Source organism: Microcaecilia unicolor, chromosome 11 (genome assembly GCF_901765095.1).
Source record: "Microcaecilia unicolor chromosome 11, aMicUni1.1, whole genome shotgun sequence".
In the NCBI taxonomy this organism is placed as follows: Eukaryota; Metazoa; Chordata; class Amphibia; order Gymnophiona; family Siphonopidae; genus Microcaecilia; species Microcaecilia unicolor.
The window spans coordinates 708164-734577 of NC_044041.1; the positions used below are offsets into that span (position 1 = coordinate 708164).

Genomic DNA, 26414 nt, shown 5'->3' on the forward strand with positions numbered 1-26414 from the left:
TAGGAAAGCGAATAGAATGTTGGGTGTTATTAGGAAGGGTATGGAGTCCAGGTGTGCGGATGTTATAATGCCGTTGTATCGCTCCATGGTGCGACCGCACCTGGAGTATTGTGTTCAGTACTGGTCTCCGTATCTCAAAAAAGATATAGTAGAATTGGAAAAGGTACAGCGAAGGGCGACGAAAATGATAGTGGGGATGGGACGACTTTCCTATGAAGAGAGGCTGAGAAGGCTAGGGCTTTTTAGCTTGGAGAAGAGACGGCTGAGGGGAGATATGATAGAAGTGTATAAAATAATGAGTGGAATGGATCGGGTGGATGTGAAGCGACTGTTCACGCTATCCAAAAATACTAGGACTAGAGGGCATGAGTTGAAGCTACAGTGTGGTAAATTTAAAACGAATCGGAGAAAATTTTTCTTCACCCAACGTGTAATTAGACTCTGGAATTCGTTGCCGGAGAACGTGGTACGGGCGGTTAGCTTGACGGAGTTTAAAAAGGGGTTAGATAGATTCCTAAAGGACAAGTCCATAGACCGCTATTAAATGGACTTGGAAAAATTCCGCATTTTTAGGTATAACTTGTCTGGAATGTTTTTACGTTTGGGGAGCGTGCCAGGTGCCCTTGACCTGGATTGGCCACTGTCAGTGACAGGATGCTGGGCTAGATGGACCTTTGGTCTTTCCCAGTATGGCACTACTTATGTACTTATGTGGAGCCCTCCCCCCCCTTTGTCTCAGTGCCAAAATGTTCTTAGTCCCTCCCCGGGGGTTAATTATTTTTGACATCAACTTGCCTGTTTTATTACCATGTTTATAAAGCATATATCTATAGTATAGCTGTGACTTGTGTGCCCTTTCTTGCAAAAGTACATTTAAGGCGGTTTGAAGCTCCAACACTTGTTGTTTATCACCTATCGCGTGTGTCTCCCCATATCTCTTCCGTGTCTTACAAAGTTGGTTACTTAAACGCAAGATCTTTCTATCTCGTGTCTTCCTCACAAAGTGCGTGTGACTTATCACTTCGCCTCTAAGAACCGCCTTAGCCGCTTCCCAAAACAAAACTGGGTCTTCTATGTGTTCTTGATTATGAGTACTATACTCCGCCCAGCGAGCTTGTAATCTGCCTTTAAGCATTGGATCTGAGCTGAACTCCAGGGGAAATTGCCATTTATATTCCTGTGGGGTTGTACCGCTTGGTATCCATTCTATCTTAACCCAGGCATGGTCCGACACCATGTACGGTCCTATCTCCGCTGTTGTCACTTCCCCAAACATCTGACATGATGTCAGAATATAGTCAATTCTCGACTGAGTGGAGTGGGCCCGCAACAGGTGTGTATAGTCTTTCTCACCTGGGTGCAGCACCCGCCACACATCAACCAGGCCCAACATCTGGCTCAACTGTAAGAGGCCTCTATTATTATAACATGAAGAGGCCGTCTCCGGGGCTGATCTGTCCAGAGAGGGGTCCCAAGTTGCATTTAAATCACCCCCCAGCACTATAGCTGCGTGCGGTTGCCTAAGCAAAAAATTAATCAAAGTTTGATAAAACTTCCGATCGTATCTATTTGGAGCATAAACATTACAGATTAGCAGTTTCTGTCTCCCAACTACCACTTCCAATATAACATAGCGGCCTTCAGTATCAATCAGAAGTGGATTAATTACAGAGGCTATGCCTTTTCTAATTAGTATCGCTACTCCTCCCTTTTTACCTTGTGCATTTGCTGCTATACAATCCCCAACCCACCAGGTGCTGAGCTTGGCATGTTTAATCTGGTTCAGATGCGTCTCCTGCAAGAGTGCTATGTCTGCCTTCTGCCTATTTAATTGTTGTAAAATCTTAGAACGTTTGATTGGCGAATTAACTCCGCCTACATTCCACGTTAGTATTCTTACTATTCTTGGATTTGGAAGTGTGTGCCTATGTCCATAGATGTCCACTGTTGTACTCGAGGGGGACATCCCAGCCTCTGCCCCCCCCCCCCCCCCCCACTTGCACCTCCACTATGTCAGCTTCATTGTTATGTTCTACATCCTTTCTAGTTAAGACTTGTGCCCTGCTTGCATCCCTCTTCCCTCCCCCCCCCCCCTCCCCCCCCCCCCCCAAATCCTGTATCCCTTATTCTCAGGTCCACCAATTAGGACCTCGACTTCCTTACGTCTCTCCCTCCCCCCTCCGCATTATACAATGTTACATTAAACATAACTTTCTTTGTTCAAACCTTTAATTTAAAGGCAGCCATGAAGTGCTTCAGGCAAGTGGGAGACTTCCAGGGATAAATTAATTAAACCCACACCATTGGTATACTCCAAAGTTCCCCAATGCGAGACCGCATTTCGTAGCTCTTCCTCAGGGGGAACCACCCATTATAGCCTATAACATATCAGCAAAAAACAAAAACCCAATAGCATAACTAGCTAACAATCTAACAATCACTCTTCAAATCAATACAATACGTATGAGTATACATTGTAACAGCTACTCACCAACGGGGCCAACGTCCAGGCAGGGAATCCCAGCCCCGCCTCCAAGCTTCCAGCCAATTTGCACGTCCAACTTAATTGTTTAACAGGCAATTATCATAATTAGAATTTGCATGTGCAACTTTCTAAGCGTATTCTGTAAAGTGGGTCGTGTAAATTCTAATGCACGGATCACATGCCTAAATAAGATGTGCAAGTTTTTACACCAGGTTTTAGTTGACATAAATGGCTGCACATAAATTTTAGTTGCGGAATTGGCTGCTACATGTATTCTATAAACCCCCCCAGTATAGCTTATCCAGTCTGCCCATCTATACCAAGTACTAATCGATATCCTTTCATCCCGCTTAGAGAGCCTCCACGCTTGTTTCAGTTCAGATAATCCATCACCCTTTTAGTGAAATGCTACAGACAAAAATTAAACACCTTTATACAAAAGCAGGATTACAATTTTTTTCCTAAAGACACAAATGCAGTTCCTGTTGCAATTCTAAAGATACATCGAAAACAAACATAATTATATATATGTTTGTGTGTGTATGTATATATGTATATGTATATATATATATATATATACACATACAGTGCACTCCATTTAAGTGCATGTCGGATAAGAGCATGCTCTGTTTAACTGCATGCCATACTTCGGTCCCATTTTTGGTGCCATCAATTTCTGGTGCCATCAATTTCTATGGGGACAAACTTCGGTTTAGCGCACCACTGATAAGTGCAAGATTCGCTTATATGCATGGTTTAAGACCGCTCCTCTGCAGGAAAGACTCCGCATAAGCGCGCACATGGAGTATGGAAACCTTGAGTATTGTGTTCAATTCTGGTCGCCGCATCTCAAGAAAGATATAGTAGAATTGGAAAAGGTGCAGCAAAGGGCGACTAAGATGATAGTGGGGATGGGATGACTTCCCTATGAAGAAAGACTAAGGAGGCTAGGGCTTTTCAGCTTGGAGAAGAGACGGCTGAGGGGAGACATGATAGAGGTATATAAAATAATGAGTGGAGTGGAACAGGTGGATGTGAAGCTTCTGTTCACGCTTTCCAAAAATACTAGGACTAGGGGGCATGCGATTAAACTACAGTGTAGTAAATTTAAAACAAATCGGAGAAAACTTTTCTTCACCCAACGCATAATTAAACTCTGGAATTCGTTGCCGGAGAACGTGGTGAAGGTGGTTAGCTTAGCAGAGTTTAAAAAGGGGTTAGACGGTTTCCTAAAGGGCAAGTCCATAAACCACTACTAAATGGACTTGGGAAAAATCTACAATTCCAGGAATAACATGTATAGAATGTTTGTACGTTTGGGAAGCTCATCAGGTGCCCTTGGCCTGGATTGGCAGCTGTTGTGGACAGGATGCTGGGCTCGATGGACCCTTGGTCTTTTCTCAGGGTGGCATTACTTATGTACTTATGTAATTGGCGCCTGACAACCAACGAGATTTCAAATTTACCGCCCCTTTAACTGCCACAGGCAGAATAAGTGAAAGAATGTTGTTAGAGTGTACACTGGGGTTGTCGCGGCGGAACTGTAAGACTTTAACACTGGCTGAACGAATAGAAGTTCTTAAAAAATTAGAAAACAAAGTCAAGCATCTATTGCTGGGTGTCAATCCCAGTCAAATTTCACGTGTCTTGAAGCAGAAAGACCAGCTTCTGGAAGACTGGCAAAACAATATGAATCCACAACTGAAACGAAAACGGGCTAGAAAAGCTGAGGAGTTAGAAGATGCTCTTCTTCGGTGGTTTTCTCGAGTCAGGAGCAGACAGTTTCCTGTCAGTGGTCCACTGCTTATGGAGAAAACTAACCAGCTAGCTGAAAGTCTTGGACTAACTGATTTCAAAACCACTGTTGGATGGTTGGAAAGATGGAAGGAGAGGAACAACATAAAATTCAAGAAACAGCATGGTGAGAAACAAGACACTGTTGACTTTGGTGCTGAAAATTGCAGCATGGTGAGAAGCAAGACGCTGATGACTTTGGTGCTGAAAATTGGGTTGTTTCAGTTCTTCCTACCATCTTGAACAAGTTTGCACCTCATGACATTTTCAATGCTGATGAAAATGGTCTCTACTGGTGAGCGATTCCTGATGAACACTTGCATTCAAACATGCCAAAACTACTGGAGGTAAAACGTCGAAGGACCGACTGACGGTCTTCCTTTGCTGCAATATGGATGGGAGTGAGAAGTTGGAACCCCTCATCATTGGAAAGAGCAAACAGCCCCGTTGCTTCAAGAAAGCCTCGTATGACACAGGAAGTCGCTTAACTAACGCAAATTCATGGATGACTGGGGAAATTTGGAAGCAGTGGCTAGAGAAGTTAGACACTAGAATGCGGACACAAAAGTGTTAGATTTTGTTGCTTTGTGATAATGGTGCTCCACACAGGGATGATGTCAGGCAGTCTAACGTCAAGGTGGTCTTCCTGCCACCAAACACTACCTCTCTGATCCAAACTATGGATCAGGGCATAATAGCCAATTTCAAACAACATTATCGGGCTCTTGTGCTACATCGTCTGATGAGCGTTATGGATGACCAGACTGGCAAGGATAAACGTGCTGTTGAACTGGCTCGTTATCTATCACGGTTGGATTCCCTACATATGCAGAAAGAAGCCTGGAATCATGTTACACAGGCAACCATTATGAACTGCTACAAGCAGGCAAGCTTTAAGGATGTGAAGAGGGACGAAACAGATGCAGCTGTTGCAAACGCGTCGGATGAAGAGGTTATTGACATCCCAGCCGGTGTTACTGAAGAGGAGTTTCATCGCTACATGGCTGTTGATTACGATCTACAAACAGCTGACAGCACTGATGTCGAGATATGCGCCTAAACGCAGGCAACAACAGTTGATGATGAAACAGATGAAGAAGTGAGCAGCGAGGCACATGCTGATGAAATTCAACAACCTCCTCCTGTCACTTTTGCAAGAGTGCTGGAGAATCTAAACACCGTGCCTATCTCGAGGCCACTACCGTCTGACAGGCGTAGTCTATAGAACTCACAGACCCAATGGTGTACAGAGGACTATAACTGATTACTTCAAGCAAGCCTAACGTGAGTTAATGGAGACTGTATACTGTACATATAATAATAAACAGTACTGTACATATGTTTATCAGATGTCAAGCTTCTTTGGGTCACAGTGGTTGTGCACACTCCGGTTAACTGCATGCATTTCTTTGGTCCCAGACCCTTGCACTTAAGCGGATTGCACTGTGTGTGTGTGTGTGTGTGTGTATATATATATATGTGTGTATATATATGCCTTGAGTGAATTCCTTCAAAAAGGCGGTAAATAAATCCTAATAAATAAATTTTATATATATATATATATATATATTGCGTGTGTCTATATATGTATGTATGTATGTATATAAATAACGTGTTTATGTATGTATATCTCCTATTCAGTTATCTTTTATAGTGCAGCAGTTGAAGACTATACCTCTTCTTCCCCCCCCCCCCCCCCCCCCCCCCCAACCTGCTGATGCACCCTGCTAGCATCCTGTGTCTGTGGCTTCCCTGGATCACCACTAGATGGTGCCAGAGGTTTAGAAAAGTGCTGAAAATGGTAGAGAGCCCTGCATTGAAGATGGCCCCTTAACACTGATGTATATGCTAAGCTAATAAGATACAAGTGAAGAGTGCTAAAATAGATTTAAAGTGAGTGCATAGTGATGTTCCATTGTTAACAAGGCACAAAATGAAAGGACATGGTGGCCATAGGAAACAGCTCTTTCCACTCTTAAAAATGAGGGAATGATAATAGGACGAGCAGGGGGAAGGCCATTACCAGCACATCATGCCCTTTTGCTTAGTCTTCTGGAGTAGGACAGCGCTTCCCTCTCATAGGCACAACTGTGTACTGCATAACACTAAAAAGCTGTGTCCCAAATACAATCTACATGCTGTATATAGCGTTAATGTTGGATAAGAGGAGTAGCATCCATATGCCATGTCATTTGTATGAACATTAACGTCCCGCCAGGGACTGGTAGTATCAGTGTATTTACCTGTTTAAACAGAAATCCCTTTGTGCCCGGTTCCTTTGACCTGAACTCATGCTGTGTCTCTTTTCTCCTTTGTGGTTACAGGATGAATGAGTTGGGCATCCAGCCTTCTGACAACAAGGTCTACTTCGGCCAGTTATTGGGCATGTGTGATCAGATTACTTTCCCCCTTGGTAAGTCTGATTTTTCTTGCTTGACGTGTGCATAAGACTTAATTTTTGAAGTCTTCATTGGCTGCCTGTTTGGTGAATCCAATGTAAGGTCTCTTCTCCAAGGACAAGCAGGCTGCTTGTTCTCACAATTGGGTCAACGTTCGCGGTGGCCCAGGAACTGGCAAAAGTTTTGCAAGCAAAATAAAAGTCTTTCTGGAGAGTTCCCTTGCGCGAGCAACGCGAACCACGCATGCGCGAACGTGCCTCTCTAGTTTTTTTTCTCTGAGGTGAGGTGCGGTTCGTTTTTCGTGTCGCTCCTTTCTTAGGCCCAGGAAAAAGTTCTGTGAGACTCGTTTTGTTTCTTTTTGTTTTTTCTTTCAAATATTAAAAAAAAGTAGATTTAGTTCCTGTACTTCTTTTATATTTTTTTTTTTCCCTGTTAAGTTTCCTTTCTTTTTCGACGCGGCTGACCTTTTGGCCGCGCGGTGGGTTTATTTCCCTTTTTTTGTGCTTTTCTTTTGTGGCACAATCGCGTCGTTTGATTTCGCCGAGGCCGTGTTTTCTTCCATGTCATCGAAGACACCCAGCGACTTCAAACGTTGTACTCGGTGCAACTGGACCATCTCAGGTACCGATACCCACGCTTGGTGTATCCAGTGCCTTGGGCCTGACCATAGCCCAGCTGCTTGTAGTCTGTGTCTTCATATGAAGAAACAGACCCAAGTGTCTTGAGAAGCCCAACAGGAAAAGCTTTCAGGGGCTCAGTCCGGTTTTCAACATGAACATCGGTACCGAGGTCGGCGGCGTCAACATCGACAGGAGCATCGACGTCAGGGAGCAAGGTAATGGTTGCTGAGAGACTAACTCGCGCTGGGAGCAGTGAGGCGTCGAGTGGGTCTCCACCTGTCTCGAGGCCTCCTGTTATGCAGGCCCCCTGGGACCGACCTTCATCGGACCCGGCCCCGAGAAGACGTGAGGATTCCATGCCTTCCTCTTCGGTACCGAGGAGTCTCGATGACTGACGTCGAGCAAAGGCTAAGAAGCACCGTCATCTTTCTCCTTCGATGCATGGTACCGGGAGCTCCGGGGCGTTGAGAGAGTCGGCACCCGAGAAGCATCGCCGCCGAGAGGACCACTCCCCCTTGGTGCAGGAGGTGCCGATGCGTTGATCTCTTGGCAGTCGACCGAGCCTCCATGGATTCTGACACCGCCTGCTCCACCGGCCCCGCAGCCTTCTCCGATGGCGGTCTTGACGAGCGTATCCAGGCCTTTTTTCCAGAAGTTCTAGACTGCTTACTGCGTCAATCAGCTTTGGTGTCGGGGGTGCTTGCGCCCTCTCTGCCATCTGCTGTAGCAGTGACTGGCCCTTCACCTGTGGTGAGGTCTCCGACTGCGGTGCCGCCTGCGGCATCTGCGTCGGTTGCCACCCAGGTAGACTCCCCTTCGACATCGGTGGAGGGAGCTTCGCCGCAGTCTGATCGGGCGTTGACCTCTCGACATCGCCACAGAGGACATCGTTCCTCGGCGTCGAGACAGATCCAGTGTCAGAGAACCTTAACACAGGTAGTGTCTGACACTGAGCAGGAGCGCTCGTGGGAATCTCCTTCTCTTCTGCTGGAAAGAAGACTATCTCCACCAGAGAGTCTTTTTTTTTTTTCTCTCTTGTCCGGGAAATGGCTACGACTATTCCTTTCCCTGTGGAGGTTGAGGATGAGCCCAGGTCTGACATGCTGGAAGTCCTGGATTATTCTTCTCCACCTAAAGAGGCTGTGACAGTCCCTCTCCATAAGGTACTGAAGGAAGTCCTCCATGAGAAACTGGTCCGCCCCTCTGTCTGGCCCTGTGGTTCCCAAGAAAGCTGAGTCCCAATACTGGATCCACGGTGAACCTGGATTGATGAGGTCTCAATTATCCCACAATTCCATGGTGGTGGATTCTGCTCTCGAGAGCTAGGAATACTTAGAGACTATGCTTCGGCGCCCCCAGACATAAAAGCTAGGACTCTTGACTCTTTTGGGAGAAAGATGTATCAGGCCGCTATGCTCGCTGCCGAGATCCAGTCATACCAGCTCTTCACGAGCGTACACTTGTGGGACTCGATAAGTCAACTGTCCAGCGTGGTTTATGCACTCCCTGCGGAGTTGGCCGAGCCTTTTCGCCAGCTGGTCAGGCAGCAGAAGGCGTGTCGCAAGTTCCTGGCCAGGGGTACTTTTGACACTTTTGACGTGACATCCAGGATCGCTGCTCAGGGTATAGTGATGCACAGACTCTCATAGCTGCGTGTCTCTGACCTGGATCATTCGGTCCAGCAGCGGATGGCGAATGTTCCTTGCCGTGGGGACAATCTTTTTGGAGAAAAAGTAGAGGATCTTGTTAATCAGATTAAGAAGCATAATGATGCTATGGATTCTCACTCCCACCGGGCGCCTTCTGCTACAGCCTCCTCATCTAGGAGGTTTTTTGGAGGGAAGGGAAGTGCTCCCTATTCCTACTCTAGGCATAGGTACACTCCTGCTTCTCGGCAGCCTGCCCAGGCTCAGCCCCAGCGCGCTCGTTCTCGTCAACAGCATGCGTCTAAGGCTCACTCTGCTCCCCAGCAAAAGCAAGGGACGGGCTTTTGACTGGCTCCAGTTCAGCATAGCCTCTGTAAAAGTGTCTGTACCAGACGACTTGCCGGTAGGGGGGAGGTTGATGTTTTTTCACCAAAGGTGGCCTCTCATAACCTCCGACCGGTAGGTTCTTCAAATAGTCCAGTTAGGATACACCTTCAAACTAGAATCCAAACCTCCAAATTGCCCACCAGGAGCTCATTCTTACAGCTCCCAGCACAGACAGGTACTTGCAGAGGAACTCTCTGCCCTTCTGAATGCCAATGCGGTCGAACCCGTTCCACCAGGGGAAGAAGGGCTGGGATTCTATTCCAGGTACTTTCTTGTGCAAAACGGAGGGGATGCGTCCCATCCTAGACCTAAGGACCCTGAACAAATTTCTAGTTCGAGAGTTCAGGATGGTTTCCCTGGGCTCCTTTTTTCCCATGATTCAGGAAAACGATTGGCTATGCTCTCGGGACTTAAAGGTTGCTTACACCCATATCTCGATACTACCAGCTCACAGGAAGTATCTTCAGTTTTGGCTAGGAACACAGCACTTTCAGTACTGTGTACTGCCCTTTGGTCTGGCGTCTGCACCCAGGGTATTCACAAAGTGCCTGGCTGTAGGCACAGTGTCGCTACGCAGACTGGGAGTGCATGTCTTCCCTTATCTCGACGATTGGCTGGTGAAGAGCACATCGGAGGCGGGTGCACTACAGTCCATGCAAATGACTATTCAGGTGCTAGAACTACTGGGGTTTGTCATCAATTATACCAAGTCCCATGTCACCCCAGTTCAAAAATTGGAGTTCATTGTAGCACTGTTGAACACAAAGACAGCTCGAGCTTTTCTCCCCGAGGTGAGGGCAGACAATCTCCTGTCCCTAGTGTCTGTGGTTCGAGTGTCTCAACAGATCACGGCTAGGCAGATGTTGAGACTTCTGGGGCATATGGCCTCCACGGTTCGTGTGACTCCCATGGCACGTCTACACATGAGATCAGCTCAATGGACCCTAGCTTCCCAGTGGTATCAAACTGCAGGAAGTCTAGAAGATGTAATCAACTGTCCACTGACTTTCAGAATTCCTTGCAGTGGTGGACGATTCGATCAAATTTGACTTTGGGACGTCCATTCCAAATCTCTCAGCTGCAAAAAGTGCTGATGGACGGATGCATCCCTCCTGGGGTGGGGAGCTCATGTAGATGGACTTCACACTCAAGGAGCTTGGTCCTTTCAGGAAAAAGGTCTTCAGATCAACCTCCTGGAATTGCGAGCAATCTGGAACGCTCTAAAGGCTTTCAGAGATCAGCTGTCCAACCAAATCATATTGATTCAGACAATCATGTTGCCATGAATTATACCAACAAGCAGAGGGGCACCGGATCTTGCCCCCTTGTCAGGAAGCCGTCCAAATGTGGCTTTGGGCACACCACCACGGCATGTTTCTCCAAGCCACTTATCTGGCAGGCGTAAACAGTCTGGCCGACAGATTGAGCAGGATAATGCAACTTCACGAGTGGTCACTGAACATGGGCATAGTCCACAAGATCTTCCGAGCGTGGGGCACCCCCTCTGTGGATCTTTTTGCCACTCAGATCAATCACAAGGTCCCTCGGTTCTGTTCCAGGCTTCAGGCCCTCGACAGACTAGCGTCAGATGCCTTTCTCTAATAGGGAAGACTTTACTGAAACTCAAACAAGACTGCGGAACCATGATTCTGATAGCTCCTTTCTGGCCATGTCAGATTTGGTTCCCTCTTCTTCTGGAGTTGTTCTCCGAGGAACCGTGGAGATTGGAATGTTTTCCAACCCTTATCACTCAGAAAGAGGGGTTGCTTCTACAGCCCAACCTCCAGTCTCTGGCTCTCACAGCCTGGATGTTGAGAGCTTAGAATTTACCTCCTTGGGTCTTTCAGAGGGTGTCTCTTTAGTCTTGCTTCCAGGAAAGATACCACCAGGAGGTGTTACTCTTTCAAATGGAGGAGGTTTGCCGTCTGGTGTGACAGCAAGGCCCTAGATCCTCTTTCTTGTCCTACGCAGACCCTGCTTGAATAACTTCTACACTTGTCAGAGTCTGGTCTTAAGACCAACTCCGTAAGAGTTCACCTTAGTGCGATTAGTGCTTATCGCCGTGTAGAAGGTAAGCCTATCTCTGGACAGCCTTTAGTTGTTCGTTTCATGAGAGGTTTGCTTTTGTCAAAGCCCCCAGTCAAACCTCTACCAGTGTCATGGGATCTCAACGTCGTTCTCACCCAGCTGATGAAAGCTCCTTTTGAGCCACTGAAGTACTTGACCTGGAAGGTCGTTTTCTTGGTGACTGTTACTTCAGCTCCTAGGGTCTGTGAGCTTCAGGCCTTGGTAGTGCATGCAGCTTATATCAAATTTCATCACAACATAGTAGTCCTCTGCATGCACCCTAGGTTCCTGCCAAAGGTGGTGTCTGAGTTCTATCTGAACCAGAGGAGTGTGGTAGCCGTGTTAGTCTACTCTTAAGGTTATCAATAGAAATCAAACAAAATAAATCTTATTTTCTTTTCCATGTTTTATTTTGTTTGATTTCTATTGATATCTGAACCAGTAAATTGTCTTGCCAACATTCCTTGTCCATCCTCATACCTGCCCTGGCGAAAGCAGATTATATACCTTGGACTGCAGGAGAGCATTGGCCTTTTACGTGGAGCAGACAAAGCCCTTCAGACAGTCCGCCAGAAAGCGCACAATTTCTAATTTGCTAGCAATAGAAATAAAACAAAATAAAACTTGGAAAAGAAAATAAGACGATACCTTTTTTATTGAACATAACTTAATACATTTCTTGATTAGCTTTCGAAGATTGCCCTTCTTCATCAGATCGGAAATAAGCAAATGTTGGTAGATGACAGTATATATAAGTGAAACATCAAAGCATTTCAGTGACAGTCTAACAGGATGGGAGTGGATGGGTGAGAGGCAGGTAGATATGCATGGAGACAAACAGAGCATTACAACTTTATGGTTTATAATGGGCTAGAAAATCCAGATCTTTAAGTCCTGTCTGGTGGGTAACAAAATATTTGATCTGACTTCAAAGGTCTTACGTTCCTGTATTGTTTTAAAGTTACCTTTCAGGATTTTTACTATGAAGTCACTGTACAGTGTTCTGGTTTTGTAAAGTGCTGCCACTGGCATTTTTCATGTGATGTCTATGTAAATTAAATCTTGTCTTTAGCATCTGGCTCGTTTCTCCAATATAGCATCCTTCGTCACATTTTTTACACAATGATGTAAACCACATTGGAAGATGAGCATGTAAAGGATTTCTTTGTTGAATATTTTTCCTTTGTGCATGACTGTGGGGTCCTGTGAAATGTTTTGGCATAGTTTGCAGCTGGATATATTGCAAGGATGTGTGCCATTCTTTTCTTTTTGAGTCTGTGTTGGGAGCTTACTTCTAATTAGCTTGTGTTTTAAGTTGGGAGGCTGTCGGAAGGCCAGCACTGGTGGGGATGGGAATATCTCTTTCAGTAATTCATCCTCCTGGAATAGAGGCTGCAGATCTTTTATGATTTTTCTTAATTTTTCCAGCTCTGGGTTGTATGTCACTATAAGGGGGATTCTGTCTGTGGCTTTTTTTTTTCTTTGTACTGTAGCAGATTTTTCCTGGGTGTTTTGAGGGAGGAGGCAATATTCTTGGAGATTATTTTGGGGTTATAGCCTGTCTGTTCAAAGGATGCAGTCAGGATTTCATGATCAAGGTGTCTGTCTCTGTCCTCTGGGTCAAAGCAGATACGGCGGTATCTTGTGGCTTGGCTGTAAATAATGGATCTTTTTGTATGTGAAGGGTGGAAGCTGGAGTTGTGGAGGTGGCTGCATTTGTCTGTGGGTTTCTTGTATATGGATGTTTGTATATATCCATCGCTGATTGAGACTGTGGTGTCCAAAAAATTGACTTTTTCTGGGGAGTAGTCAATTTTGAATCTTGATTGTAGGATGGTATGTATTGAAGGAATTGTAAAATTGTTTCACAGTTTCTTCCCCCTCAGTCCAAATCATAAAAATGTCATCGATGTACCGGTAGTATTTTAGAGGTTTGGTCTGGTGTGTATTCAGAAATGTCTCTTCCAGCTCAACCATAAAGAGGTTGGCATATCGGGGTGCTGTCCTGGTGCCCATCGCAGTGCCCATTATTTGTAGATAGATATCATTGTTAAAGCGGAAATAGTTGTGAGTTAAAATAAATTTGATTAGTTTTGTAATGGTTTCTGGTGAGTATTGATTGATGGTCCAGTGTGGCTGTTTTTAGGAATTTTTCACATGCAGCTATGCCATCCGCATGGGGAATGTTGCTGTATAGTGATTCTACATTCATCGTGACCAGAATGTGGTAATTGCTTGATATTTTTCAATTTATTCAGAAAGTCTGTGGTGTCTTGTATGAAGCTGTTTGTTTTGTGCACGGGAGGTTTCAGAATTTCCTCCGTGAGTGTGCCAATACCCGATATGATTGGTCTGCCCGGGTTTCCAGGTTTGTGGATTTTGGGTAGCATGTAGAATGTGCCCACAGAAGGTTGGTTTGGTATGAGTTTCTTCAGATGTGGCTGTCCTTGTTTAGGAAATGTTCTGATCAGGTCTTTCAGCTGCTTTATATAATCCTGTGTGGGATCCTCAGTTTCCTGTAGTATGTATTGTCTGAGTGCTGTCTGTGCCCTTCTTTAATGTATTTTTGTGTACCACTGCGCCTCCTTTGCGGGTTTGATGATAATGCGTTAGTTAGTTTGTAGAGTTCTTATGGCCGCTCTTTCTGATGGAGTAAGATTGTACAGAATTTTCTTTTGTTTGCTGGAAAGTTGTGATTTTATCCTATGTCTGAAGCTTTCTATGTAGTTGTTCAGCTTGTTTTGTCCATCCTGTGGAGTGAAATAAGTGTTTTTTTTTTGTTTAAAACTGTATTCCGGTCTGTTGGGAGTTCCTTTGTTGTGAAAATGTGCCTTCAGGCCACAGTTTTCTAAAGAATTGGATGGGAGGGTAGGGGAGAGAGGAGATGCTGGATGGAAGGATGCAGAGAGAAAGAAGGAGAGACAGGATGGGGAGAGGGAGTTGAAAAGCTGTTGGTAGATGTAAAGAAAAGAGGAGTGAAGTCTAAGCAAATAAATGAAGGAAAGCTGAAAGGAAACGATCAGTCAAAGAGGGATATAGGAAAGGAAGTGAAAACAGGAAGGGAGAGAAGAAGTGGCAGATGGACTGCAGATCTTGTTGAGGAAAGCAGAAACTGGAGATTGGGACAAACATGATAGGGGGAAAAAAAACAAAACAACCAGACAACAAAGGTAGAAAGATTTTATTCTGAATCAGCAAAGGGAAAATGTCAGTTGCACAGCACATTTACACTGCTTTCTTTATATTTTTTAGAGTGCAGGGTGCTCTTTTTCTCTAGTGTTGCAGTGCCTGCAGAGTATGGCTTTCTTGGAGTTTAAATTTTTGTCTACATATATTCATATTTTAACTTTGTGCTGACTTAATTCTGTACCTGTTTGTGACTGAGGCCAGGTACTGTTTCCATGGCGTTACTACTTGCGCATCTGTAATTCAGCTTGTTAGGTTTCCCAAAAGGCATATTAATGTTCTAGGTCCCACCGTAATATTTGCTGTGCTGTGTTTTCTTAGGTAGGGGCCTTGTTTTTTTTTAAGTTTCTTTTCATTTTCACTCAAGGCGATGTACAGTAAGAGTAAATCAAACATGAGCAATAGGCAATTACAGCAGTAAAAATATTCAAATAATACAAAGTATGGCATAGTTTACTACTTACAATGTCAACACAATATGTAATAAAACATTTTAATAGACATTGTAGGGTATAAGCAAAGATGGAACATGTGGAGGGGCATAATCGAATGCAAACGCCTATCTCCATGTGCGTTTATCTCCGAGAACGGGTCCAAGAAGGGGCGGGCCGAATCATATTTTCGAAAAAATGGACGTTTTTGAGCTGGGCGTTTTTTTTTTTGTTTTTTTGTTTTTTGCGATAATGGAAACTAATACTTCCTGTTCCGGGGCAGAGGGAGCATGGAAATGAACGACGCTGACCGGCACGCGGCGTGCACCCGGGGCGGACTGCCCCCACCGCCCCCCCCCCCCTTGGTACACCACCCCCCCCCCCCCCCCCCCTAAAAAAGTCGGGTCTAGCTATGCCACTGCTTCTAATAGACCTGACAGTATCTATGGTGAAGGCATGAGGGGAAGGAGGAGCTGAAAAGTTACCCAGACAGCGGTAATATCATTGCGGCTAAGGTTAGGCCCTAATTGTGTAATGCTATAACTTGCATGCAGCAGCTCTCGAGTACAGCGTAACTTTAAAATCTATGTGCGGAGGGGTTATATAAATGACCGATGATCAGGCTTGTTTGAACCAGAGGATCCTGGGCCTGCTGTACTGCTGTGAGTGGAGAGAAACGGCTGCCTTGCGAAGGGAAGGGGTATAGAGCTCAATCGCATGCAGCAATCCTCTTCCCATCTTGGATGATGCATCCTGTGGCAATTTATCTGCTGCTGCTTGTCCACTCCCTAATCCTTACCCATCTGGATTATTGCAGTTCTCTATTTAAGGTGATCAGACGCAAAGACATATGGGGCCAAAAAAGTCGGCACCGAAAAATGCTATTCTATAAGCCACACTTAAAATTCTTCCCAGTTTAGAATAGCGCATACGCCCGGGAATTGCGCCAACTGAAATGTGGTGCAAATGTATGTGCCTGCATTAGGTACATATCCCCAATATTCTATACCGCATGTTAACTTGAGGAATGTCCCCGTACCTCCCATGACCCCCCCCCCCCCCCATTTCTGTGCGCCCCTTTTTCAAATTGTGGGTAAATTTTAGGTGTGTAAAATGCAATTAAATTTAATTAGTGCCAGTAAATGCTTGTTAAAAAGCCAATTGTTGCAAATTAGCTTGTTTAATTTGATTGCATAATTTTTGGCAACTTTTACAGAATTAGGGGATGAGAAACGTTGATCACATAACACTGTTGCTGAACACTTACAAACTCCTGACATGATCTACCAGAGTGTTTATTCAACGTCTGGTACCATATTTTCTATCTCTCTTAGCAGAATCATTTGGCTATTTATTTATTTGTAGCATTTGTATCCCACATTTTCCCACCAATTTGCAGGCTCAATGTGGCTTACATTTGCCGTAATGGCGGTTGCCATTTCCGGTTAACATAATTACAGATGGTATTGCGTTAATGTGCATACATTCATGGTAACATACATGGAACATAATATACATGGAACAGATCATGGTGTGTGCGTACATACATGGTAAAGAAGAATACATTATGGTATTGCAAGAAGGTTCCTGAGTAATAAATTGGGTTGTAACATACATTAGGTCATCGGCTATAGAGAGACCCTATTCGACATAAGGTTTAAAGTGGTAGTGCTTGATCATTAAAAGCAAAGAGGTTAAGCAGTCAGGCGATAAAAGTTCGGTTTTGTATAGATCATATGTAATGGTATTGTTTAGTATTTAAGATGGAAGTTTATGGTATGCCTTCTTGAAAAGATCTGTTTTCAGTAGCCTTCGGAAGATGGTTAGGTCTTGCGTTGTTTTTATGGCCTTCGGTAGAGCAATTCCATAGCTGCGTGCAGATGTACGAGAAATTGGTCGCATATGTGGATATTGAGGAGTTTGTATGCAGTACAGAGTTTGGAAGGGGGGGTGGTGGATCGAGACTGGACAACTTAGACATACTTATTTTCTTCTTTCCTTTAAAGATTTGATTTCTTGTTTATTAATTTGATATGCCACTTCTTTGTGAGCATGACTCAATGCGGTTTACATACAATTGTACAGGTAGTTGCAGTGTCCCAGATGGGTCACAGTCTTAGTAGTATATTGTACCTGGGCAAAGGAGAGTTAAGTGATTTGTCCAGGGTCACATGGAGCTGCAGAGGGAATTGAACCTGGTTACCCAGAATTTATTTATTACACTTGTACCCCGCGCTTTCCCACATGTTGCAGGCTCCTTGCGTCTTACATAGTAAATACAATTACAAAGTCTGGAGGAGAATATTACAAATTGTAGTAAACGTAGTAGTTGTGAGGTTTGAGAAAATGTAAGTTAAATGTAGATGCAAGCAAAGATGGGATAACAAAAGGAAAAGAGAGAGGGAAGGGTAAGGAGTAGGAAGGATGGTAAGGAAAGATAGAGGGAAGTGCATAAGGAGATTGGGATTTCAACCCATAGCTGATTGTGAGGCAGTAATGGGAATCAACTCTGGTTCTTCAGGTCTGCAACCCACTGCACTAGCCACTGGCAGTATATCGGAATTAAATACATTTGAAACTAGTGGGTCCCCAGATGCTTCTGGTGTTAAGGGAAAGTAGGTGTAATGAGCTGCTCCTACAGTTTGCTGCCAGTGGAAGTGATCTGGGGCACAGGGGAAGGGGTAAGTGATTACGCTGGGAAGTGAGGGGGCACAAGTTTAAAAAAAAAAAAAAGCAACAACTTAGGGGTTCGGATCTGCTTTACACTGGCCTTGTTAGTGTGTTAACCACCTAGGACATTGTACACCTTCTTAATGGTTATTTCTGGCTTGTTTTGTGTTCCTGTGGCAGGTCAAGCTGGGTATCCTGTATATAAGTATGTCCCGTATGGACCAGTGAATGAAGTACTGCCCTACCTCTCCCGAAGAGCCCAGGAGAACCGAGGATTCATGAAAGGAGCAGTCCATGAAAGAGACCTTCTCTGGGCTGAGTTCAAGAGACGCCTCTTGAGTGGGAACCTTTTCTACAGCCCCAGCTACTGAAATGTACAGAACTACAAGACACCCTTCTCACCCTATCTTCTGAACAGCAAGGAGCCCAGGTCCACCCTATTTAGCAAATTACAAGGAGCCTAGGACTAGTTAACTGCCACTCCCACTGTTTTCAGGACGCCTGACCCCACCCCTTCTCTATCAACTAACTGAATTATAAAGTTACCTGAGCCATCAAAATCAGAAGAGTTTAGGACTATACTTAACCCAGCTATTACAATTCCTCTACTAGGTCACTCCTAGATCATTGGGGGGGGGGGGGGGGGGGGGGGGAACTCTGAGATCCTATCAGTTGGGTGCAAGCTGCTGTCGTCTTCACTGATTGCAGTACTGGCTTTATGATCACTGGAGTCGTCAACCTGATAGCAGCAAAGAACCAACAAATGTAATGCCCAGTTGATTACTGACATCATTTCATCTGGTTGAATTATGGTGAGTTGTAGTTTGGGGCTAGGACTGAAATGAGGTTACCAAAAACTGGTGCAATCTACCAGTCCTATGAAGCTTTTAGTTAACCCCACAGTGGTGTATTTTATACAATATAGACAATTTTAATATATTTATAGGGAGCAGACTGGAACAGCTTCTTCAATACCTTTTTAATGTGGTGATGATATAACATGAATGATTTCTGTTTCCTAAAATGAAGAGAATGAATACAAAACAGATTATGCTATCAAGCAGACTGACTGTCTATATTGGGGGGGGGGGGGGGAGGTTAAGGGTTTAAACACCTTTCTTCCAGACCCCTTACCCCCTTTCACTGCTCCCCTACCTCTACCATTTCAACTGTTTTGTCTCTTTCTGTAAGAGTACTACACAGTGCTGGGGTGGGGGAGGCATCTGCTTTATTATAAGTAATGGAAAATGTTACACATATAGGAACAGTTCCAAGTGAGAAAATCAGCTTGTGTCACTTTTTTGCCCGTTATTTCTATACACTGGATTTGTAAGGTGAAACCTTTTGTATGTGTTTAAACTAATAAAGAGATATTCATTACAAAATTAACGTCTCTGGTGTGCTTTCTTGCACATGGGACTGATGGTGAACAGAGCTACTGCCCATTTGAGCTTTCCTCCTTCTACATCTTGCATTAAAAGCCAAAGCCTTAACTGATAAGACTCCAAGATTTTCTCTTGTCTCTTCAGGTGGATTCCAAAGGAAAATTGAAATTCTCTGTCAATGGTGAAGAGATTTCTTTTTTTTTTTTTTTGCCTACCATATATCTACAGTAAGATTTGACAAAGTTATTCCTTACTGAAGGAACCCTGTAAATATGAACACCATTCCCTGATAAAGGAGCACTACGACTTAGGCTGACTGATCATTGTAAACAGAGTGCAAAAGTGACCTAATGGAAACAGAGAAAAATGTAGGCAGATAAAGCCCATATGGGCTATCCAATCTGTCTATCTGTGCCATCTACTCCCCTATCACTTCCTTAGAGATCCTATGTACTTGTCCCAAGCTCTCTTGAATTCAGATACTGTTTTCGTCTCCACCGGGAAGCCGTTCCACAAATTCACCACCCTTTCCGTGAAGAAGTATTTCCTCAGGTTACTTCTGAGTCTGTCCCCTTTCACCTCCATTCTATCCCCTCGTTCCAAAACTTCCTTTCAATTGAAAGTGACTCGCCTCCTGTACATTTATGCCATATAAGCAGGGCTTTTTTTTGAGGGGGTACTTGGGGGTACTGAGTACCGGCACCTTTTCCGTTGTCTGCTAAAATTGACCCATGGACCCCAAGTTTTAATGAAAGAGCTGAGGCTCTACACACCAATTCTGCCTTGTCATACATTCTGTGACCGGTTGCAGGGGGCTTGGCTATTGTGGGATGGGTCCCTCAGTGATTACCCCACCCCTGAAGAGTGGCCTAGCATTTGAGTACCGGCACCTTTTTTACTAGGAAATACGCACTGCATATAAGTAAGTATCTGTTCTTGTATCCACCGGGAAGCCGTTCCACAAATTCACCACCCTTTCCGTGAAGAAGTATTTCCTCAGGTTACTTCTGAGTCTGTCCCCTCGTTCCAAAACTTCCTTTCAATTGAAAGCGACTCGCCTCCTGTACATTTATGCCATATAAGTATTTAAATGTCTCTATCATATTTCCCCTCTCCTGCCTTTCTTCCAAAGAATATATAGTGAGATCTTTTAAGTCTGTCCCCAAATGCTTTATGACAAAGACCACTGATGGTTTTAGTAGCCACCCTCTGGACCAACTCCATCCTGTTTATTATTTTGAAGGTGTGTCTCCATAATTATACCCAATACTCAGGGGTGTGCTGGTAAATTTTTAACAGGCTCTTTCTCCGGACGTAGCCAGCTCTGCAGTTGGAAGGGCCAGGGGCGGCCGGGGGGGTGGGGGTGGGGGAGCAACACTTGCCTCTCTCTCCTCCCTTCGTGCGGGCATGCTAGGCATATCTTTGCTGGCAGCCAATAAATGGACTGCCACCATTCCCAACGTCTTACTCTGAGCAGCATGCTGGAACTTCTCTCACATGCTCGAGAAGTCCCAGCCTGCTGCCCAGAGCTGGAAACAAGGAGCGGGGAGCAGCAGTAGTCTATTTACTTGGCTGGCAGGGCTCAGCATCCCCACCAGCAAAGTAAAAGAGAATTCAGCAGGGGGCCCAAGCCCACATTTTGGGAGCCAGTTGTTAAAGTAGCCATGGAGGGCCCTACTTTAACAACCGGCTCCCAAAATTCTTAAAAACTTAACAACCGGCTCTTGCGAGCCTGTGAGAGCCTGCTCCAGCACACCACTGCTAATACTTTAAATGAGGTCTCTTCTTGTTGGCCATTCCTCTCCCTATGCACCCAAGTATCCTAGCTTTTGCTGTTGCCTTTTCTACCTGTATGGCCGCCTTAAGATCAACGGATATGATCACACACAAGTTCTTCTCTTTTGTATACAAAAGTACTTCACCTGCTTAAACTACTACTGTTTTCCCATGTTTGAAAGTTTAAATAAATACTTATGGGGGTGGTTCTTTAACTTGAGTTCTTAACGTCCACTAAAGAACTGCCGTTGGGCATTGAATACAGTGTTTTGGGTTTGTTTGTTTCATTTTCTGGATTCTTATTCTCTTGGGGGGGGGGGGGGAAGAAGGGGTTGGTAGGGAAGTTTGAGTTGGGGGGGGGGGTGGATGAGTTTCATTTTCTGGAGGGACATATTGGTTTATATGAAATTTTTTTCTGTTTTTGTATTTTATACTATAAAACTCTAAATAAAATTTCAAAACTGTGTGGCCTGATCAACAAACTAAGATAGCAGAAAAGACATCAAACACTACACGAGAGAAACCAACGCCTAGCACAACAGTCAAATTAAATTCTCCCAGTATCACCAAACTTGATACATTGACAGGAAGGGTAAACAGAGTGGTCAGTAAAGTACAATTATGTTACAAGATATTCGGAGGACAATAGATCAAACATACAGTTACTGTACTGTTCTTTAAGACTAGAACATCAGCCATATCAACGTTACCTCCATCCGCACCGTTTTCCTCCTTTCCATGCTTGAAACACTTAGGACCTGTCTTCAGTTTTAGCGGTATAGCAAATGTAAATAAATACATTTTAAAAACCCTTAACAAACTGAAGTGATTCTCAATAAATTAAGAGCACCCTACATTCTCGCTTAAAATCGCTACACATACTGATCTGCAATTTTACACTCCTCTTTCTTCATTTATCATAACGCCTACAGAACTCCTGAGAAACTTGCTAAGATGTCTGAGTTTGTCAAACTTATATTAGTCATGCCAAAAGGACAATGGTTCACTTTCCCACATGCTTTTCTACTGTTCAAACTTAGTCTCATACTGGGCGTAAGTTCGGGATAGGATTAAATCTATTTTCTATTCAAGACAACCTCGCATAATATATCATTATCCTATGCTCCTGGCATTTCCATCTCATGATAATGGTAAACTATTTAACCTGCTGATTGCAGTTGTTGTTCTCCATTGGAAAAATAATGTTAATATATCATCTTATGAGTGGTGGCGTATGTATGCCAGTTTAGGAAATTTTAGCAAGGAAAAAAGGATCCTTGTCTGTTTTCTATAAAAACTGGTCACTAGACTCATACTGCTCTTCTGCCTCTTATCCACTCCACTCCACTCATTTTATAGACCTCTATCATATGTCCCCTCAGCCATCTCTTCTGTAAGCTGAAGAGCCATAGACGCTTCAGCTTTTCCTCATAGGGAAGTTGACCTATCCTCTTTATCATTTTCATCTCCCTTCTCTGTACCTTTTCTAATTCCACTATATCTTTTTTGAGATGCGGCAACCAGAATTTAACACAATATTCAAGGTGCAGCTGCACCATGGAGCAATACAAAGGCATAATGTCCTCATTTTGTTTTCCTTTCCTTTCCTAATAATACCTAACATTCTATTTGCGTTCTTAGCTGCCACAACACACTGAGCAGAGCATTTCAACTTTTCATCAACAATGACGCCGAGATCCCTTTCTTGATTGGTGACTCCTAACGTGGAACCTTGCATTACGTAGCTATAGTTAGGGTTCCTCTTTCCCACATGCATCACTTTGCACTTGCTTACATTAAAAATCATCTGCCATTTAGACGCCCAGTCTCATAAGGTCCTCTTGTAATTTTTCACAATCCTCTCACGATTTAACAACTTTGAATAACTTTGTGTCGTCAGCAAATTTAATTACCTCACTAGTTACTCCCATCTCTAAATCATTTATAGATATGTTAAAAAGCAGCGGTCCCAGCACAGACCCCTGGGGAACCCCACTGTCTACCCTTCTCCATTGAGAATACTGACCATTTAACCCTACTCTCTGTTTTCTATCCTTTAACCAGTTTTTAATCCACAATAGGACACTACCTCCTATCCCATGACTCTCCAATTTCTTCTGGAGCCTTTCATGAGGTACTTTGTCAAACGCCTTTTGAAAATCCAGATACACAATATCAACCAGCTCTCATTTATCCACATGTTTGTTGACCCCTTCAAAGAAATGTAATAGATTGATTAGGCAAGATTTCCCTTCACTAAATCCATGTTGGCTTTGTCTCATTAATCCATGCTTTTGAATATGCTCTGTAATTTTGTTCTTTATAATAGTCTGTACCATTTTCCCCAGCACCGACATCAGGCTCACCGGTCTATAATTTCCTGGATCCCCTCTGGAACCTTTTTTAAATATCGGCATTACATGAGCTACTCTCCAATCTTCTGGTACCACGCTCGATTTTAAAGATAAATTACATATTTCTAACAATAGTTCCGCCACTTCATTTTTCAATTCTATCAGTACTCTGGGATGAATACCATCCGGTCCAGAAGATTTGCTACTCTTCAGTTTGTCAAATTGCCCCATTACATCCTCTGTTTATAAGGATTTCATTCAGTTTCTCTGACTCATCAGGTTCGAATACCATTTTTGGCACCTGTATCTCTCCCAAATCTTCCTTGGTGAAGACCGAAGCAGAGAATTCATTTAATCTCTCTGCTATGGCTTTGTCTTCCCTGATCACCCCTGTTAAACCCCTCGGTCATCTAGTGGTCCTACTGATTCTTTTGCTGACTTCTTGCTTTTAATGTACCTAACAAAAATTCTTACTATGTGTTTTTGCCTCCAACGCAATCTTTTTTTCAAAGTCCTTCTTAGCCTTCCTTTTCAGCGCTTTGCATTTGACTTGGCATTCCTTATGTTGTTTCTTATTATTTTCTGTCAGTTCCTTCTTCCATTTTCAGAAGGATTTTCTTTTAGCTATGATAGCTTCCTTCACCTCACTTTTTAACCATGCTGGCTGTCATTTAGTCTTCCTCTCTTCTTTTTTAATATATGGAATATATTTTGCCTGGGCTTCCAGGATGGTATTTTTGAATAGCATCCATGCCTGATGTAAATTTTTGACCTTCACAGCTGCTCCTCTTAATTTTTTTTTTCACCATTCTTCTCATTTTATCATAGTTTCATTTTTGAAAGTTAAACGCTAACGCATTGGATTTCCTGCGTATACTTACTCCAAAGCTAATGTCAAATATGATCCTGTTATGATCAGTTATCAAGCGGCCCCAGCACCATTACCTGTATTAATCTTCTGACTCCTCCTCCACCTTTTCTCTAAAGTAGTTTCCTGGTCATGGAGGCAGGCTTTTGTTTCGAAGCAGAGGGGGTAGTAAGTTGGTTTAGTATGGCAATTGGAGGTAGGTTTCACAGCTAACCCATTCTATAATGCCTTGGTTGTTTAGGCCCTGCAACCCAAAGGGTGACACTTCTATATATAGTAACATAGTAAATGACGGCAGAAAAAGACCTGCATGGTCCATCCAGTCTGCCCTATAAGATAAACTCATATGTGCTACTTTTTGTGTATACCTTACCTTGATTTGTACCTGTCCTTTTCAGGGCACAGACCGTGTAAGTCTGCCCCGCCTCCCACCACCGGCTCTGCCACAGACCGTATAAGTCTGCCCAGCACTATCCCCGCCTCCCGCCACCGGCTCTGCCACCCAATCTCGGCTAAGCTCCTTAGGATCCATTCCTTCTGAACTGGATTCCTTTATGTTTATCCCAAACGTGTTTGAATTCTGTTACCGTTTTCATTTCCACCACCTCCCGCGGGAGGGCATTCCAAGCATCCACTACTCTCTCCGTGAAAAAATATAGTTTGCCATTCAGTATTTTCTACTATTCTATCCAAATTACAGCCATTTGTGAGAGCAAATCATTTCATTGCAGTGACTTTTCAGCTTTCTGCTTTTTTATCAGGTGCTTTTCCTCCGTTAATGGATCTCTCTTTAACATCTATAGATCATTCTTACAGTATATATAAGTAACATAGGGTTGTTATTTTTATATACCTCTAATGGATGGATATTAGTTTATAACAAAGCTAAATCAGTGTATATCCCAACAAACAACAAGGAACTCCACACACAAAGTAAATCTGAACAGGTTCTGAGACGTCACAGTAAAACTACCTGCTTCTGTTACTTACAGAACAGGTGACAGAAGAATAGGGTTGGGGCTTGGGTAGGCATTTCTCTTTTTATCCAGAGGTACATTTACCCTCCTATATTTGAAGTATGGCAAAGAAACATTGTGCCCCTAAAGCTGCTGCTCTCATTACAGCTATTGCCTTTGTCCAGACTGAAGGCTTGGTCCAAGGCAAGATTCTGGTTTCATGTCATATATGCACATTGCATCTCTCATGAAAGAAGTACAAGAACTAAGAGAGGAGGAGGCAAGACTAAGAAGCATCTGTGACAGCCAGAATTTACGTTGTCGTTTGAACCACAAATTTAATAATATAGTAAAGAAAATATTTTTAAATTAAAGCAATTAATATCATAAGAATGGCTATACTGAGTCAGACCAATGGTCCATTTAGCCCAGTATCCTGCTTCCAACAGTGGCCAATCCAAGTCACAAGTACCTGGCAGAAACCCAAATAGCAGCATTCCATGCTACCAATCCTGGGGTAAGCAATGGCTTCTTCCATGTCCATCTCAATAACATTATGGATATTTCTGAAAATACTACCTTGGAGGATCTGGATTTCAGCTTTCTACCTAAGTGCCTAAATTTGGCGTCCAGAACCTCACTCCCACATTTTCCCATTGCTACCCACATGTACCAAAATAGAGGCTCCAGCCCAGCATTATCTAAAATCTTATCTAGGTGATGCATGAGGTCTGCCTCCACATTAGGCAGGCAAGGGATTAGGTGATCCTCATGCCCACCAGCCACTCGGCTATCTACATGCCTAATGATTGAATCACCAACTACATCAGCACCCCTAACCCCTCCTGGGCAGAAGCTCCTGGAGAGAGATCCTCAGTAGTTCCATTTATCTATATGATTTCTTGCACCAATCTACTTTTCATTTGACATCTATAATTAAGGACAACGATCTTCTTATATACCACTACTACGCCTACTACTTATTTCTATAGCGCTACTAGACGTACGCAGCGCTGTACACTTGAACATGAAGAGACAGTCCCTACTCGACAGAGCTTACAATCTAATTAGGACAGACAAACAGGACAAACAAGAAATAAGGGAATATTAAAGTGAGGATGATAAAATAAGGGTTCTGAACAAGTGAACAAGGGTTAGGAGTTAAAAGCAGCATCAAAAAGGTGGGCTTTTAGCTTGGATTTGAAGACGGTCAGAGGTGGAGCTTGACGTACCGGCTCAGGAAGTCTATTCCAGGCATATAGTGCAGCAAGATAAAAGGAATGGAGTCTGGAGTTAGCAGTGGAGGAGAAGGGTGCAGATAAGAGAGATTTACCCAGTGAATGGAGTTCCCAGGGAGGAGTGTAGGAAGAGATGAAAGTGGAGAGGTACT

At 43.8% G+C, this 26414-nt stretch overlaps 1 protein-coding gene across 1 annotated transcript in view; it reads left to right on the plus strand.

Moving 5' to 3' along the window:
* The window catches only part of LOC115479528 (proline dehydrogenase 1, mitochondrial-like), an 83566-nt gene extending 64603 nt beyond the window's left edge, over positions 1 to 18963 (plus strand). Inside the window, exons 12-13 of the mRNA XM_030217482.1 lie at positions 6604 to 6692; positions 17866 to 18963. Of these exons, the coding sequence (XP_030073342.1) occupies positions 6604 to 6692; positions 17866 to 18056 (280 nt within the window). The 3' untranslated portion in view covers positions 18057 to 18963. The remainder of the gene's footprint in view (positions 1 to 6603; positions 6693 to 17865) is intronic.
* Positions 18964 to 26414: the final 7451 nt, after the last annotated feature.